Source organism: Chanodichthys erythropterus, chromosome 4 (genome assembly GCF_024489055.1).
Source record: "Chanodichthys erythropterus isolate Z2021 chromosome 4, ASM2448905v1, whole genome shotgun sequence".
NCBI lineage: Eukaryota > Metazoa > Chordata > Actinopteri > Cypriniformes > Xenocyprididae > Chanodichthys > Chanodichthys erythropterus.
Genome location: NC_090224.1, coordinates 36,527,619 through 36,544,098, shown reverse-complemented (window position 1 = coordinate 36,544,098; position 16,480 = coordinate 36,527,619). Strand labels below are relative to the sequence as shown.

General features: G+C 34.6%; 1 protein-coding gene across 1 annotated transcript in view; it reads left to right on the top strand.

Annotated features, from left to right (window-relative positions):
- Positions 1–776: 776 nt before the first annotated feature.
- Positions 777–16,480, top strand: part of vipas39 (VPS33B interacting protein, apical-basolateral polarity regulator, spe-39 homolog) — a 17,136-nt gene continuing 1,432 nt past the window's right edge. Inside the window, exons 1-15 of the mRNA XM_067384849.1 lie at positions 777–874; positions 1,109–1,201; positions 3,546–3,651; positions 3,737–3,868; positions 3,939–3,977; positions 4,064–4,128; positions 6,141–6,197; positions 6,524–6,616; positions 6,742–6,775; positions 6,867–6,969; positions 7,129–7,156; positions 7,765–7,838; positions 7,929–8,004; positions 13,287–13,409; positions 14,586–14,627. Coding sequence (XP_067240950.1) covers positions 1,109–1,201; positions 3,546–3,651; positions 3,737–3,868; positions 3,939–3,977; positions 4,064–4,128; positions 6,141–6,197; positions 6,524–6,616; positions 6,742–6,775; positions 6,867–6,969; positions 7,129–7,156; positions 7,765–7,838; positions 7,929–8,004; positions 13,287–13,409; positions 14,586–14,627 — 1,065 coding nt within the window. The 5' untranslated portion in view covers positions 777–874. The remainder of the gene's footprint in view (positions 875–1,108; positions 1,202–3,545; positions 3,652–3,736; positions 3,869–3,938; positions 3,978–4,063; positions 4,129–6,140; positions 6,198–6,523; positions 6,617–6,741; positions 6,776–6,866; positions 6,970–7,128; positions 7,157–7,764; positions 7,839–7,928; positions 8,005–13,286; positions 13,410–14,585; positions 14,628–16,480) is intronic.

Genomic DNA, 16,480 nt, shown 5'->3' with positions numbered 1-16,480 from the left:
CCCTTTGGGGAATTTTGCAAATGTCACCCTTTTAAATGTCATCAGGAAAAATAACAGAAATATTTTGATCAGATTCAAATTCAAATGGTTAATTCTGCTGGCATCCAATGTCTAACCACAAACGTGTCAGCGTGACCTGTCACACTGGAACGCTTGAAGAACAACTGAACATAGAAATCATACTCTTATATATAAAATAACCATAAGGGTACAATCACAAGTGAATACTTGAAAATATGATAAGAATTAATATATAAAGTATACATGAATATATGAAAGCAAAAGTAAAACTGATAAATCATAAGCCATAAATGATTAAAATAAATATTAATAAAAGTGCATGAATATGAATATTGACCATTTCGGATCCATCAATCATATTGATGGAGCAATTGATGTAGATAAGTGAAAATATATGCTCAGAATTGCGAAATATGGAAATAAATATCACAGGGCAAACGTGTTAATGTTCACAAGGCATTTTATGAAGAAAACTCTAATCGTAGTTGTATATTCACAGGCATTATTGCCATTGTATATGCATATGCACCATGAGTTAATGTATTCTAACCCATGCATGCATGCATTTAAATGCCATTGGCTCATGTGATTGTACTATATCTTAGTTGTTTTTAAGTGATATAAAAACAACTAAGCGACATAAAGCGAAACCGGAAGTGTATATGCGTACACTCACTGGCCGAAAATCCAAAATGGCGGCCCCGTGCACCTAGTCCATACCATAGCCTACTGACAGCAGTAATATCTATAAAAATCGGACTTTTATTTTGACGAGTCGACATATTGAAACCAGGAAGTGGTAGGAAAGAAATCTGACGTTTCATGTGTCGCTTCTCACTGTAATAATTCGAAGGTAAGTGTATGGTGATTATAAAACCATACTACTATTTTTGCAAAATAACATTAATGCATATTAAAAGAATACTTCTTACAGATTACAATCTTAGTGAATCCCAAAATGCCATTTTGGCAGATTAAGATATGAGAGCCTGTGTAGATAAATACAGAAGAGACATGTTTACTAGCAGCTGACAGATCACTGTCAATAAACACAGAGACCTGCAGTCTCATTTCTGTGTGTTTTCAGATGTCACGGGCCAAACCTGAGGATGATGAGTACTGGAACAGCTCCAAATTCAGAGCCTTCACCTTTGATGATGATGATGATGAGTTTTCTCGAGTGAGTTCAGTGTGTTTGTGTGGAGCTCAGAGCTCATACAGAGCTCATGCAGCCCTAAAACCAGATTATAAAAACAACATATTCTTTCTCAAATTAAACAGCGAGCTGTTTTAGCCAAAGCAAACACTGAAATGTTATATTTAATGACCAAAGAAATACATATTAGAATGCATATGCACATTTTCAAATCAAGTTTTAAAAGCATCTTTTCAGTAAATGAAGGTGAATAAATTAAAATGAGTAAATTAAATGGTGACATTGGTGAGGAAAATCTCCCTAGAACATACTTTATGTATGTTACAATAAAAGAAGATTATTTAGAAGTTATTTAAACAATATTTGACCTATTTTTACATTTAATATTTATTTTGTGTTAATCATTTTGTACAATGTTTGTATTAAAGGCACAATATGTAGGATTTTTAGATTAAATTATCCAAAAACCACTAGAACAATGTTAGGGTACAACAGGGCTAAAGGCACACCTTCAGAAAAATTGTGCTTTTCACTACTCTCAAAGTGTATGATTGCAGGAAAAAATATATATGTTTGTATTGAACATTGATGGAGCAACATATTTTGTGTGAAAACAAAATCATAAGTTGGTTAATTTTGTTTAAAAATCTTATAAATGTATGAGGTGGTGGGGTAAAAGGCACACCGCAGTCATACAAATACTTCGGCTAAAATAATATGTTTTTTAATAATGACTCATTTAATACTTGTTCAAAAGAATCACTTTAGCAAAGTTTGTACTATTTTTGTTTATTTTTAAAAATAAAAGAATTCATTTTTGTTCATTAAATATACTGTCATTAAAATAAGCCTGTGTGATATATATTTTTATATATAAAATAGATTTTAAAAATACAGAAATACAGAAACAAAATTATTTTAAAAAGTAAAGATTCTGAAAGCATTGAAGGAGATCCCGTAATAGCATATTTAATATAGATTTACAGTAGTAACAATAAATTATGTTATGCTGATATGAATAATATATTTTAAAATATGATTGTTTCATAAATATGGCGATTATCTCTAAGATGGATACCCAATTTGATATATGATATTTGCTATGTGAATCTAACCATGTCTTATCAACAAATGGAAAAGTCAGTCTGCTGTTCATTATCATGTTAATTATTGTGCCTTTTGCCCCAACATCAGCGGTGCTTTTTACCCTAAATACCATACTTTTACATATTCTTCCATTATTGAAAAACTGTGCTTGGATTACCTTGAACAAAACTGAAAATCATTAAGAAAACCTTTGTCTGAAAATACAAACATTAATTTAATAGATTCTCATTAACTTAAATCAACAACATTTTAAAAAACATCAAATATCAGATCAAACTACCTCAGAATCAGCTTTGCGTTGCTGCCCGCGAGGATCAGACAAATTTGCACGTGCATTTTGAAAAGTGGATATTTAGGAAAGTGCTGCAGCAAGTTTTTGTGGTTTAGAGGAAAATAAAATCAAAGGCGCCTTTAGCCTCGTTGTACCCTATATATTTTGTTGACTGGAATACTTAAATTATCCCAGATATTTCCAAGAATGCTTAAATCCAGAGAAATAAGCAATTTTAACCGTCGCCTATCAATGACGTCATATCCGTGTTTCCCTCAGTTTCCAGTTTTATTTAGTAGAAACAACAGAAACAATAAAGATGCTTTAATATATTATGTGTTTTATTAGACAAATTTGGATACATTTGTCAACAGAAAACGAATCACGTTATATAGCTCAACACAGCAAGTCTTATTGAATAAATCTAATTTTTTTGATTTACAGCGAGTACCATGTTTTACCATGACTAATATCGATCTAGCTTACTACAGTGTGCAACAAGTGTCTCACAGCAGCCGCCGAGCAAATTCACAGAGTAACGTTATAACAACTTTCAACACACAAATGTATCTAATATGATAAACAGTGCTGCGTTACCCCACATACATAATGTAAGTACAAGGAAAAGAGCTCGACTGTGGCATAATAAAAGTCCCGCTGCTCTCGAGGCATGTGTCGCGCTCGTCTCTCATTAGCAATCGCTCCAGCGGCCTCGTTCAGCACCAACAACACTCGCCTGCTCTGCTTCATACTACAGTAACGTTAATAATCTCATGCCCGAGTCCTGTCGGATTCTTTTCCACCAGCTGTAGACGTGAAGACAACATCTCCCATAATTCAACGAAATCAAGGCGTCATCAAGCTACACCTTTGTTTTGAATAAGCGACCTCTAGTGGTTAAAATTACATACTGTGCCTTTAACAAATGTCTGCTAGCACCTCTTTGTGTCCCTCAGTTGATTCAGACTTTGTTGTGTTGTTATTTCCCAGCTGAAGGAGTCCAAGCGGGCCGTGAACAGCATCCTGGTGGGTGACGATGATGATGATGACGATGATGATGTTGAGAGGGTCAGCTGGAGCGGGGAGCCTGTGGGAAGTACGCAGTCTTCTCTCTGATCTCTCTGACTGTCGTCACAGTTTGTAGCTCAGCTGGATGCTCATCAGTTTTTGTTTGTGTGAAGGCATCTCTTGGTCGGTCAAGGAAACTGCGTCCAGTATCCGTTCAGGGAGTGAGCAGAGCTTTCCCAAAATAGACACCACTCCTTCATTGTCCAAACAAGGGTCTGGATATTCCCTCAGCTCCCTGTTTAAAGGTAATATATGTATAGTGCTTGAATGTTTAAGTTTAATTATTATAATCTGATTCTGTTTGTATTCCCTCAGCAAAGAGCAAATCTGGTGCTTTCCAGTCCTTCTCTGAGTGTAAGTTCAAGTCAGTGAAGCATTTAGGATGATTTAAGTCTAAATTCCTTGTGTTATAATGAAGTGTTTTGTTCACTGTTTTCTAGCTTTTAGTGACACATCTACTAGAACATATGCACCGGCGCTCAGGAAACCCAAGTCAGATGGGAAGGTAATGCATATGCTGCTTTCATTTGATCAATAATACAGTAAAACAGTAATATTGTGAAATATTATTATTACAATTTAAAATAACTGTTTTCTATTTTAGTATCTTTTAAAATGTGATGTATTCCTGTGATCAAAGCTGAATTTTCAGCATCATTACTCCAGTCTTCAGTGTCACATGATCCTACAGAAATCATTCTGATATGATGATTTGATGCTCAAGAAACATTTCTGATTTTTATCAATGTTGAAAACATATTTTTATGGAAACCGTGATGCATTTTTTTAGCATTCTTTGATGAATAGAAAGATCAAACAGCATTTATTTTAAATAGAATTCATTAACACTTTATTTTAGTGTCATTGTTACACGCTACATGTACTTACTATAGTAATACCAGTAAATTATGCATAATTATATGCAACTAACCCTAAACCATATCCTTAAGTCCTGGCAATACTTTTTACAGTTGAATGCACAGCCTTGGAACGTATATTTCATTTGACTCGTACTCGTACTCAGGCGTTCAACGCACTTTTGAGCAATCTCTCTCCACAAGTTACAACCCATGTAAACATCTTTCTGTTCTTTCATGCTAGAGTTGAACAAATGAGGGTACTCTAACCTCTTCACACAATCTCTCGTCTATGTAGGCCTCCATTGTCGCTGTAGCTTGCATGTGTTCCGGTCTGTTCTGTTTATGCAGTTTTTCTTTGACTACCTTGTGAATCCACGCCCCCAGGGCATGATTGCCACCTTGTGGAGAAACTAATTACTGCAAAAAAATTAAATGTGCACTTGCGACCTGCGCGTAAAAAGTGAAGTATACTTTGGGCTTAATTCTAACCCTATATAGTAAGTACATGTAGTCAATTCATATTACTCAGTACTTAAATGTGTAATTACACTGTACAAAGGACACTTTAAAGGTTTAGTTCACCCAAAAATGTAATTTCTGTCATTAATTACTCACCCTCATGCACCCGTAAGATTTAGCTATTACTTATGAAATCAGAATAAACTCATAGAAAGCAACAAAATTACCACATTCAAGGTCCAGAAAGGTACTAAAGACATCGTTAAAACAGTCATGTGACTGCAGTGGTTCAACCTTAATGTTATGAAGAGACCAGAATACTTTTTGTGCGAAAAAACAAAACAAAAATAAGAACTATTCAACAACTGAATCTCGTCATCAGAATTAGACGTGTGCATATGACTCTGGAAAGCTGATTATATCAGAGCGAAATAAAAACATATTACGTTAAATGTATTTGTAATTCTACACTTTACAAATTATATATAGGCTACACTTCAGATAGCAACTGCGCATTAGGTAGCACAACTCTTAAGACTGCATGAACTGCTGTCCTGAAACTCTGTTTCAGCATTCAGAGATTAAAAAAAATCTAATTTTCTGTAGTTTAGTTTATTGTTGGTTTCCTTTTCCATACATCAATGGAAAAATGGATCTGCGTTCTGATGTAGAACCCAGAAGCGCTGGATGTAAACGTATGAGAATGACACAGAAGAGATTGTTGAATAAAGTCGTTATTTCTGTTTTGTTTTTGCGCACAAAAAGTATTCTCGTCTCTTCATAACATTAAGGTTGAACCACTGCAGTCACATGACTGTTTTAACAATGTCTTTAGTACCTTTGTGGACCCTGAATGTGGAATTTTTGTTGCTTTCTATGGGAGATAAAAAAAAAAGTTCAGATTTCATCAAAAAAATAACCAAATTTTTGTTCTGAAGATAAACGAAGGTCTTACAGGTGTGAAACGACATGAAGGTGAATAATTAATGACAGAATTAATGACAAAGTATAATCTAGAAATCTTTTATAACACTGTCTTTACTGTCATTTTTGCTCAGCTTGCTGCATCCTTGCTGGATAAAAATATTAATTTCTTCCAAAAAAATGCTTGAACGGGTAAAAATGTGTAATTTAATTTTTTTTTTTTTTTTTTTTTTCACTAATTTCTAACATTGACTTGTTTTCTAAATGCCTGTAGGATTTTGTCAGCGACCTGAGTCCAGAGGAAACTGTGAGGAGAATGCAGAAAGGACGGGTAGGGGGCAGCAAAGAGCTGTGAATTATATCTATATTGCCCTAGAGAGTCCATTTAAAGGTGAAGTCAGGAGGCCTGTTTTAACTAGATAAAGCCATTCGTTTATTTCCATTCTCAATAGCCGTTGATAAGTAGGTGGAGGACCCTACATTTCACATGAGCCCTCCAAAAAAGAATCACAGACCGGTAAAATATACCGTAACATAATGAAATATTAGTCATAAATTGCAAAAAACATGCATTTCGTCAGAATACATGGCTACTTTTTAACGACTGTCAATGGAAAAAGATGATTTTTGCATCTTATTGAAATGATTATGTTACAGGCATTTTCCCTGGAAAAGTTCCGCTCTCTTCAGGACAAACTTCTGCTGCTGGATGAAGCGGTCGCTGCTTATGATGGGAACGTCATCACTGCTGTGAGCCACACTTCCCACATTAAGCCTATATGGAAGCTCTGCCGTGACTTTACAATGACTCATTTTAGCGGGAACAGTTTATTTATGCTGTTTATTCACTGATCTGTTACATTCTCCATCTGCAGGTCCTGATATATTTAAAAAAGTCTTTAAGTAAAGGTGAGATGTTTCGTGATCTGTCATTACTCACCAGTTCTTCTGAATTGCAGAATATTTTCTAGAACATCATGTTTTTTTATCATCGTTCTAGAAATCCTCTTTCGAGAGTTAATGGCGAGAGACGTGGCTTTGCGTCATTACGTTCACTATTTAAAAGAGATGGGAGAACAGAAGCTTTTAGTGGAGTTACTGAAGTAAGTTTCCGCTCTTAATGAGTATCATGTTAAGTTTTGTCGATGATCTTTCAGTGCAGGGATGGTTGGCATCTCTCCATATATTTGCATTGGTTATTTGATTTGAAGGGTTGTATTGTTTTTTATTTGAATAACTGACTCTAACTGACTGTGTTTTAGGGCTCTTGGCAGGACAGAAGATATGGCGGTAGGTACTGCACTGATATCCTCATTGAACACCTGTCACAGCTTGTACACACGTCAGTATACACATGACCAATGCTTATTTAACCCTCTGTGGTACAGTGTTGCCTCCAGACGGTATGACCAAACTGGTCTTGTTCCAAACAATGCACCTCCCAATTCCTGAGACCTTTCTTCATCAGGAGGGGAGAGCCCAGTATTAACTAATGGAAAAGCAATTACTTCCTCTTTCATGCTTACACATGTGCTGCAGTGCCATATTCTCCCTTGTGAAATGTAAACCGATGTTCCTGACATCTAGATTAAAAAGTACTTTGACAAGATGTCATATATATATGTGTGTATTAATATATTGCTAAATTTAATGTTGATTATATTTAAGTGTTTCTAGTAGGAAAAAATGGTACTTTTTACCCTATGTTGTCATAGAGGGTTAATGACGTCTGGAATTAATTTATGGCTTTATAGAAGTGAAAAGAGGAAGAATTCTGCTTTTGTGTCATCACTATCATTGTTTTAGTATAAAGTGAAAGGAGAGGAAGTTGGACATTCTGATGAAATTTTTTGCAGTGACGTTTCTGTTTTTAAAAACTCCCTTTGTATTTGAAACAGCTGACGCAGTATAAGGAACACTTGAATATTAAGGATGAAGGCCGAAGAAGAGACTTTCTCAAAAGTTGCCTCAGGTAGTGATCTTTCAGTCGAGAGTTCAGAATCATCTTCCACTTATATTTGATGACATGCTGAATCCATGTGGTCTTGTTGTTTTTTCTCAGCCTTCCTTTTTCTCAAGACGATGCCACTCACGTTCAAGACCACTATACACTCCTCGAGAGGCAAATAATCGTAGAGGTGAGGGAACGAGTCCAAACACTCATATACACAACTAGACAAAAGACACACCTGCCTGTTGTTTATTATTACCTTGCTTATACACATTAATAGAATAATAATAATAGTAGAATAATAGTCATTAAAACTATGAACTAACACCACTGGAACTGTGAAAATTATGTAGTGACCAATAAATTCATCCATTTAAAAAAATAGAAAATTTAGTTTCAGTTTTTAATTTTTTATATATATATATATATATATATATATCTGAAGGTTTTTAAGTTCATGAGAATCAGTGAAATGTTTCCAAAACTTTGACTGCAAATGTAAGTATATAAATAACTGAACCAATGTGTTGGTTATTTTATAATATAATATAATATAATATAATATAATATAATATAAAAATAATTTACCACTGTGTTCAAGTGTATAAATAAGTAACTAAATAAATTTTTTTAAATACAGAGATAGTATATTAAAAGCATTTTTCATGGTCTCTCAAAATATCACAGTTGAGTACACTTAGATGTTCTTAAGAAGTACTAAAGAAGAATTTTTAGTATATTAAGTACAAAATTTGTGCACGGAAATTGAGCATTTTTTAAGGATTAGTTCACTTTCAAATAAAATGTCCTGATAATTTACTCACCCCATGTCATCCAAGATGTTCATGTCTTTCTTTCTTCAGTTGAAAAGAAATGAAGGTTTTTGAGGAAAACATTCCAGGATTTTTCTCCATATAGTGGACTTCACTGGAGCCCAAACGGTTGAAGGTCCAAATGTCAGTTTCAGTGCAGCTTCAAAGCGCTTTAAATGATACCAGACGAGGAATAAGAGTCTTATCTAGCCCTTGTGCATCCTTATGGACATTTTTGTCCATTTCAGTTTTGTTTTTTGTTATTAGTGTGCCTTTGTTAATGCCATCTACATGAATTTTGGCTCAGGTGTTTATTTTTATTGGAATTTTAATATTTTACCCTCATTTCCTTCAAAAAATCAATTTTACCCTCTGTACAAAAAATACTCACACTTAGGACCTTAAGGACAAAAATGTCCACATTGAAACCCATTAAAACTGCAATTTTTTAACCCAGGGCCATTTGACTATAAAATGATACAATATTTGCAAATAGGCATTCATTCTATCGGCAAGGCTTCAAATTTTACATTTTTACCATTTTTTACTAGATTGTGACATATTTTCAAATTTGGCTTATAAAAGAAATACTCGCTTTATTTGTGTTTTCTGCTTATGCATATTATAGTCTATGATAAAGTCAATTTGAAAAATAATGCAGCTATAATTGTGTGGGTATACTGGTAAGGATGTCAGAGTGTAGTTTGCAGGTGTTTACTGAAAATTTAATTTGTGTAATTAGTTTGAAAGAAATTATATCATACTGGCAATCAAAAATCCCACTGCATGTATGAGTCACACCCTTGGCAGGGTCATAGGGCCATGTGAAAACTATGAAAAAGGTCAAAGAAGGCTTTAAGGTTCTTCTTTTTGACCAAACACACATCTTAACCTTTGATTGCACTTTTTCACTTGTTATTGTTTTTGTACGGAGATAAAAGTTACGCTTGAATTTGAAGTAGACGTTCAGAAGCCCCTAAACACATTATTTTAGTTTTCACCACAAGAAAATACAGATTTTTTAGTCTGGTAGATTTTATACAAAGTTTGAGTTCACACAGGTGTCCTCACAGCCAAACCTATACATATGTGGTGCTTGAGGGGTTGATCATTTCATTGTTTGAAGAGACGTTACTCAGCAGAGGAAGCTCTGAAACTAGTGCTGCCCACTGACACTGAGCACATGGGTGCATTAGAAGCCGAGGATGTAAAGAAACCGATTTGTAAAGTGTTACAATTCTGAAAATGAATGAATGTTTGGTATCTATGGATAGAACAGATGCTGGTTAAAAAATTGACATCAGTGAAAGTGGAAAAAAATATTAATACATCATATTTCTATGACAGTTTTTTGGCATGGACATTTTTGTCCATTTTTAACCTAAGTGTTAGTTTTTTAAAAAAATTGACACTACATAAAAAATATAAATGCCTCAAAATTAATGTTGTTGTTCTTCATTGACCCACCCAAGAATCTAATAAGCAAAGAAAAAAAATTCTGCTTAGCATTTAGTTTATGAAAATTAACTACTATTTTTAATTTTTTCATAAAAAAACACCTATGGCATTATGTAAACAAACCAGCATTTAAAGGGTTAAAGTTCTTAAAATTAATGAATATTTGGTATCTATGGATAGAACAGATGCTGGTTAAAAAATTGACATCAGTGAAAGTGGAAAAAAATATTAATAAATCATATTTCTATGACAGTTTTTTGGCATGGACATTTTTGTCCATTTTTAACCTAAGTGTAACTTTTTTTTTTGAATGCACAAGGGCTAGAGAAACCATCGCTCATTTTCGGAAAAAAATACAACTGTATGCTTTATAAACACAAAATATCGTCTTGCATGTACTTCCACTTTCCGTATTCTTCAAAGTTTACGCTGTATGTCCTACGCCTTCCCTATTCAACTTACGGAAAAAAACAGAACTGGCGCCGCGTTCGTTCCGTAGGCCCCAAGTAGAATAGGTAGAATAGTTCTGTTTTTTTCCGTAAGTTGAATAGGGAAGGCGTAGGACATACAGCATAAGCTTTGAAGAATACAGAAAGCGGAAGCACGTTCAGGGCGATAATTTGTGTTTATAAAGTATATACAGTTGTATTTTTTTCAAAAATGATCAATTTTTTTTTCTCTAGATTAGACTCTTATTCCTCGTCTGGTATCATTTAAAGCTCTTTGAAGCTGCACTGAAACTGACATTTTGACCTTGAACCGTTTGGGCTCTAGTGAAGTCCACTATAAGGAGAAAAATCCTGGAATGATTTCATCAAAAACCTTCATTTCTTTTCAACTGAAGAAAGAAAGACATGAACATCTTGGATGACATGGGGGTGAGTAAAATTATTGGGAAAATTTTATTTAAAAGTGAACTAATCCTTTAAAGGTGCTAAAGAGGATCTTTTCGTCGACTGAGAAACCAAAGACTGTTAGTGAGTTTTTGAAATGAGTGCATGCATAAGAACAACCCCCCTCCTTCACAGCTCATTTCGAGGGAACGCCTCCAAAAATTTGTGCACGAGTATTGGAACACGAGTGTTTACCATCGGCATTCGCTGTGTCGTGTTCGTGGATTCATTATGTCGGACACACCGCAGGTAACTCATAATCTGCAGTTGTTACTCCTGTCTCCTGACAAAAACATTGCATGCGGCGCCTGTGGAGTGTGGAAAGTTACTGGAGCGCGCAGCCGTGCGCGTCTCTCACAAGGAACGTCACGGCAGTGATTGACAAGCCAGAGGGCCAATCGTTTACTCGATGATCGCGTAAACGATTGGCTGATGTTTTTAAGGCCCTACCTCGTGCACAGATGATGTATATTAATATTATTCCTTTCAGTGCACCTAATAAATAGTCTTTTATCAGTTAGTAAAGACAGTTTCAAGTAATATTGCAAAAATGTATAAAACAAAACATCCTCTTTAGCACCTTTAAGTACATTATAGAAATGTATCAAATGTAAAATAGCATAGCTTGAATTTTTTAATTGGCAAGGCTTAAAAATGCATGCAAATGATAAACGTTCATGATGACTCAGCACTGGTCCGATCGGGACAGTGACAGTTCGGTTAACAAGCGATCTCTCTTTCTCTCACATGTATGTGCGTGTGTGTGTGTGTGTGTGAGATAGCTAAACTTATTTTTTGCCTCTAACTCAATTACATTTTTTTTGTCACCTCTTGTGATATTTGGTCACATATGTGACTTGCATTGTAGAGTGTTGTAATATAAATTGCAGCATCATCTCTTTTTTCAGTGTTTGAAATAGTTCAGTAAAGGATTTTGTTTCTCTAAACCCTTCCTTTCTGAGAGCCTACACTCCTCTGATAGGTCAGATGGTCCAGTCTGTTGTGATTGGTCTGCTGCTTACAGCGCGTGTCTGAAATGAAACATCCATTACTATATCTGAACTTCAGCTCCGGAGGCTTCCTCAGCGCTTGGTACTCTGTTTTACTGCATCAGTTCAAGTCCTCATCCTTTGGAAGTGCATCAAAGTGGATTTGCTTTTGCAGCACTGAAAACAACGACATGTCGACAACACAAACCAAACATTCTCGGCTATAACTATAGTGTTTGAGGGTCAGAGTAGACGTTGTTCGTGGGCAGCCAATGAAGATCATGCAAATTTGTTACAAACCTACATAGTTTCAAGCAGGCAATTCAGAATTGATTCTTTATTTAGGGAGACAGTATCATGCACTTTGATCTTTGAAACTTTGCAGACCTTTTAAATTCAGAAATATATTACCCACTACATGAAAGGATATATGCGAAAAAGCATTAAAGGCACTATAAGGAAAATGAAAGCATGACAGCACTGACGTATATTCATCTCCTGGATATTAAGCAATGATACAAGAAAGTGTTTAACTGTCAAAAAATGACACAAAGGTTTCTATTTCTGCCTCACCTTACAGAGCTGTTAATGTTTCCTCTTCACCTCCCCACTCTTCCTCTTTCCTGAGGGTGGTGTGATAGGTGACGGGTCACCCTGTACAGAGGGAAGTGCACGGGATGGGCTTCTCTCAAATTGGGTTTCACGGCAGATGTTTCCTTAGATTATAAAATGTGAAAAGCACACTCACGTTTGTCTTTTGGCATAATAGCACCTAAGAACAAGTGAATCAATCTGAAACATTGTGTAAAATGAACATAGTCTGGTTAGGTGTAAGTACAAGTGTGCAAGTGTTTTCCGTTTCGCACATCCTGTTTCAGTGCATGAGGCACACCACATTTACAATCAAATTGTCAGCAACTGATCTGCATAATTGTCTTGATTTAGTCAGATTTACTGAATAGAAATTGCATTTGTAACTTGCATCAAGCCCTAGACATGTTTTTCTAACAATGGGGGAGAAGTTATTATTATATGTTTATTCATATAGCCTAAATTGCAAAAGATTTAGTTGATAATCTGCGTTTTCACAGTTCATTGTTCAATGTTCATCATTTGGCAAAGATAAAAAGCTGAGCTGGGTCACAGTGCAGGACTGTCACACTTGCACTGTGAGTTTTGCCATCTGTCAATATGACCACTTGCGTGAATATATGCTAGTCACATGGTGTATGAAGCAGGCCTTCTACCAAACATGTATCACAGCGTGTTTCATAGAAATGAAATGAATTGTTGTGTTCAATGTGTTTGTTTTTTCAGGCCAGTGACAAGAAGGCAGATACAGACATCTTTAGAAAGTTCCCAAGAAAAGCGTCTATCCTTAATATGCCAATCATCACCACACTGTATTACTCCTGCTTTTACCATTACGGAGAGTCAGAGGTACAAGCTCATATTTATAAATATAAAAATGTATATAAAATAGTACTGTAATATAATATATTCTTACAATATACATTACTGATGGTTAGTTTTGAAAGAAGTCTCTTATGTTCACTAGGGTGAGGGTGAAAATTACAGTAATACATAAAGTAATATTGTAAAATATTAGTAATTTATTCCTGCGATCAAATTTTTAGCATCATTACTCCAGTCTTCAGTATCACATGATCCTTCAGAAATCATTCTAATATGATGATTTGCTGCTCAAGAATCTTTTCTTATTATTATATTGTAAAACAGTTGTGCTGATTAATATTTCTGGAAACCATAATATTGTTTTTCAAGATTATTTGATGAATAGAAAGTTCAAAAGAACAGCATTTATTTGAAAAAGAAGTCTTTTGTAACATTATAAATGTTTTTATAGTTACTTTTGTTCAATGTAATGTGTCCTTGAAAAATGAAAGTAATAATTTTATAAAAAAGAAACACGAAATTGCATTCAAATTCAGATTCCATTCAGAATTTGAATCCATTCTTCAAACTTCCTTTCAGTTTGTCTTATTCATTGACTGATTCAAGTTAGCAGGTTAACTTTAAATGGTAACAATGGTTTACAATACGGTTCATTTGTTAAACATTAGTTAATGGATTAACTAACATGAACTAACAATGAGCAATACATTTGTTACTGTATTTACTAATCTTCGTTAGTGTTAGTTAATGAGAATACAGTTGTTCATTCTTTGTTCATGTTAGTTCACAGTGCATTAACTAATGTTAACAAGCTTTTAATAATGTATTAGTAAATGTTGAAATTAACATTAACAAAGATTAATAAATGCTGTATAAGTGCAGTTCATTATTAGTTCATGTTAACTAATGTAGTTAACTAATGTTAACTAATGAACCGTATTGTAAAGTGTTACCCTTTAAATATTAATTTTCCATGACTTTAGAGAGTTTTCAGATAAGTCAACAATTAAAAAATAATAATATATTGTTTATTAATCTAAAACCTAACAAGCCTCATTTTGTGATGCAGTTTTTCCTTGAAAAGTGCTTTATTTTTGAAATGCATGATACCTGGTTTAATATTTAAACATTTTAGTGTTGTTTAATTCCAGATACTTTTGAGGCCACTGGATTTCAATATTTTTTCTTCTTCTTCTACAGGGAACTTTTAGCAGCCCTTCAAACATTAGAAAAACCTTCCGGGTAAGATAAACAGTTGGTATGTTCATGTATGATAATATATTTTTAGTGTAGTTTTTATATTCATCTACAAACACCTACACCTTAAAGTCCCCCTTTAGTCGATAATTTTATCCCTTAAAACTCATCTTTGCTCATCAAAATTACATATTTACATGTTTTTTCCTGTAAAAAAAAAAAAAAAAACCTTCATGCCTTAAAATAGCTTGAATGTAACTCTTCACCCTTGCTTCATTTAGTCATGCATGTGCAAATTAGCCCCTCCTCCACTCACTCACACCAGCTCAGAGATCCACAGTTAACTTTACTGTAGTGAACGCTTGAAATACTGGTTTAATTCAGCCATATACTGTATGTTTGAACCAGAAGCTGATTCAGTAGAAATGGAAGAGTGAATTGCCCGCCCACACACTGACATGATTGGTTACAAGGTAGTTTGTGACGTCAGAAACACCGGCGATTTCAAACTGGGTTTTGATGAGACTGTCTTTGGTTCACTGCAGTTAAATACTCAGCAATGGTGTTGACTTATGAATTTTGCTCAAATTTGTCTTAAAGGGATAGTTCACCAAAAAAATGAAAATTCTGTCATCATTTACTCACCTTCAAGTTATTCCAAACCTGTATAAATATATTTGTTCTGTTAAAAATGAAGGGAGATATTTTAAAGAAAGCTTGTAACCTAGCCACTTTGGGCCACCATTGACTTCCATAGTATTTTCAGTGGTGGCCCAAAGCTGCCTTGTTACAAACTTTCTTCAAAATGTCTTCCTTTGCATTCAGCGCTACAAATAAATGTATACAGGTTTGCAATAACCTGAGTGTGAGTAAATGATGACAGAATTTTCATTTTGGGGTGAACTATCCCTTTAAAGCATATAAAAACACCACATAGACATATAAACATCATTAAAGGTGCCCTAGAATGTTTTTTTCACAAGATGTAATATAAGTCTAAGGTGTCCCCTGAATGTGTCTGTGAAGTTTCAGCTCAAAATACCCCATAGATTTTTTTTAATTCATTTTTGTATCTGCCTATTTTGGGGCATCATTAAATATGCGTCGATTCAGGCTGCGGCCCCTTTAAATCTCGCGCTCCCCGCCCACGGGGCTCGCGACTATAAAACAGTGCATAAACAAAGTTCACACAGCTAATATAACCCTCAAAATGGATCTTTACAAGATGTTCATCATGCATACTGCATGCATGTATCAGATCATGTGAGTACAGTATTTATTTGGATGTTTACATTTGATTCTGAATGAGTTTGATAGTGCTCTGTGGCTAAAGCTAACATTACACACTGTTGGAGAGATTTATAAAGAATGAAGTTGTGTTTATGAATTATACAGACTGCAAGTGTTTAATAATGAAAATAGCGATGACTCAGTGAATATAGTAATAAACGATTAACCACATTTAACAGTACATTAGCAATATGCTAACAAAACATTTAGAAAGACAATTTACAAATATCACTAAAAATATCATGATATCATGGATCATGTCAGTTATTATTGCTCCATCTGCCATTTTTCGCTATTGTTCTTGCTTGCTTACCTAGTCTGATGATTCAGCTGTGCACAGATCCAGACGTTAATACTGGCTGCCCTTGTGTAATGCCTTGAACATGGGCTGGCATATGCAAATATTGGGGGCGTACATATTAATGATCCCGACTGTTACGTAACAGTCAGTGTTATGTTGAGATTTGTCTGTTCTTCGGAGGTCTTTTAAACAAATGATATTTATATAAGAAGGAGGAAACAATGGAGTTTGAGACTCTCTGTATGTCATTTCCATGTACTGAACTCTTGTTATTCAACTATGCCGAAGTAAATTCAATTTTCAATTC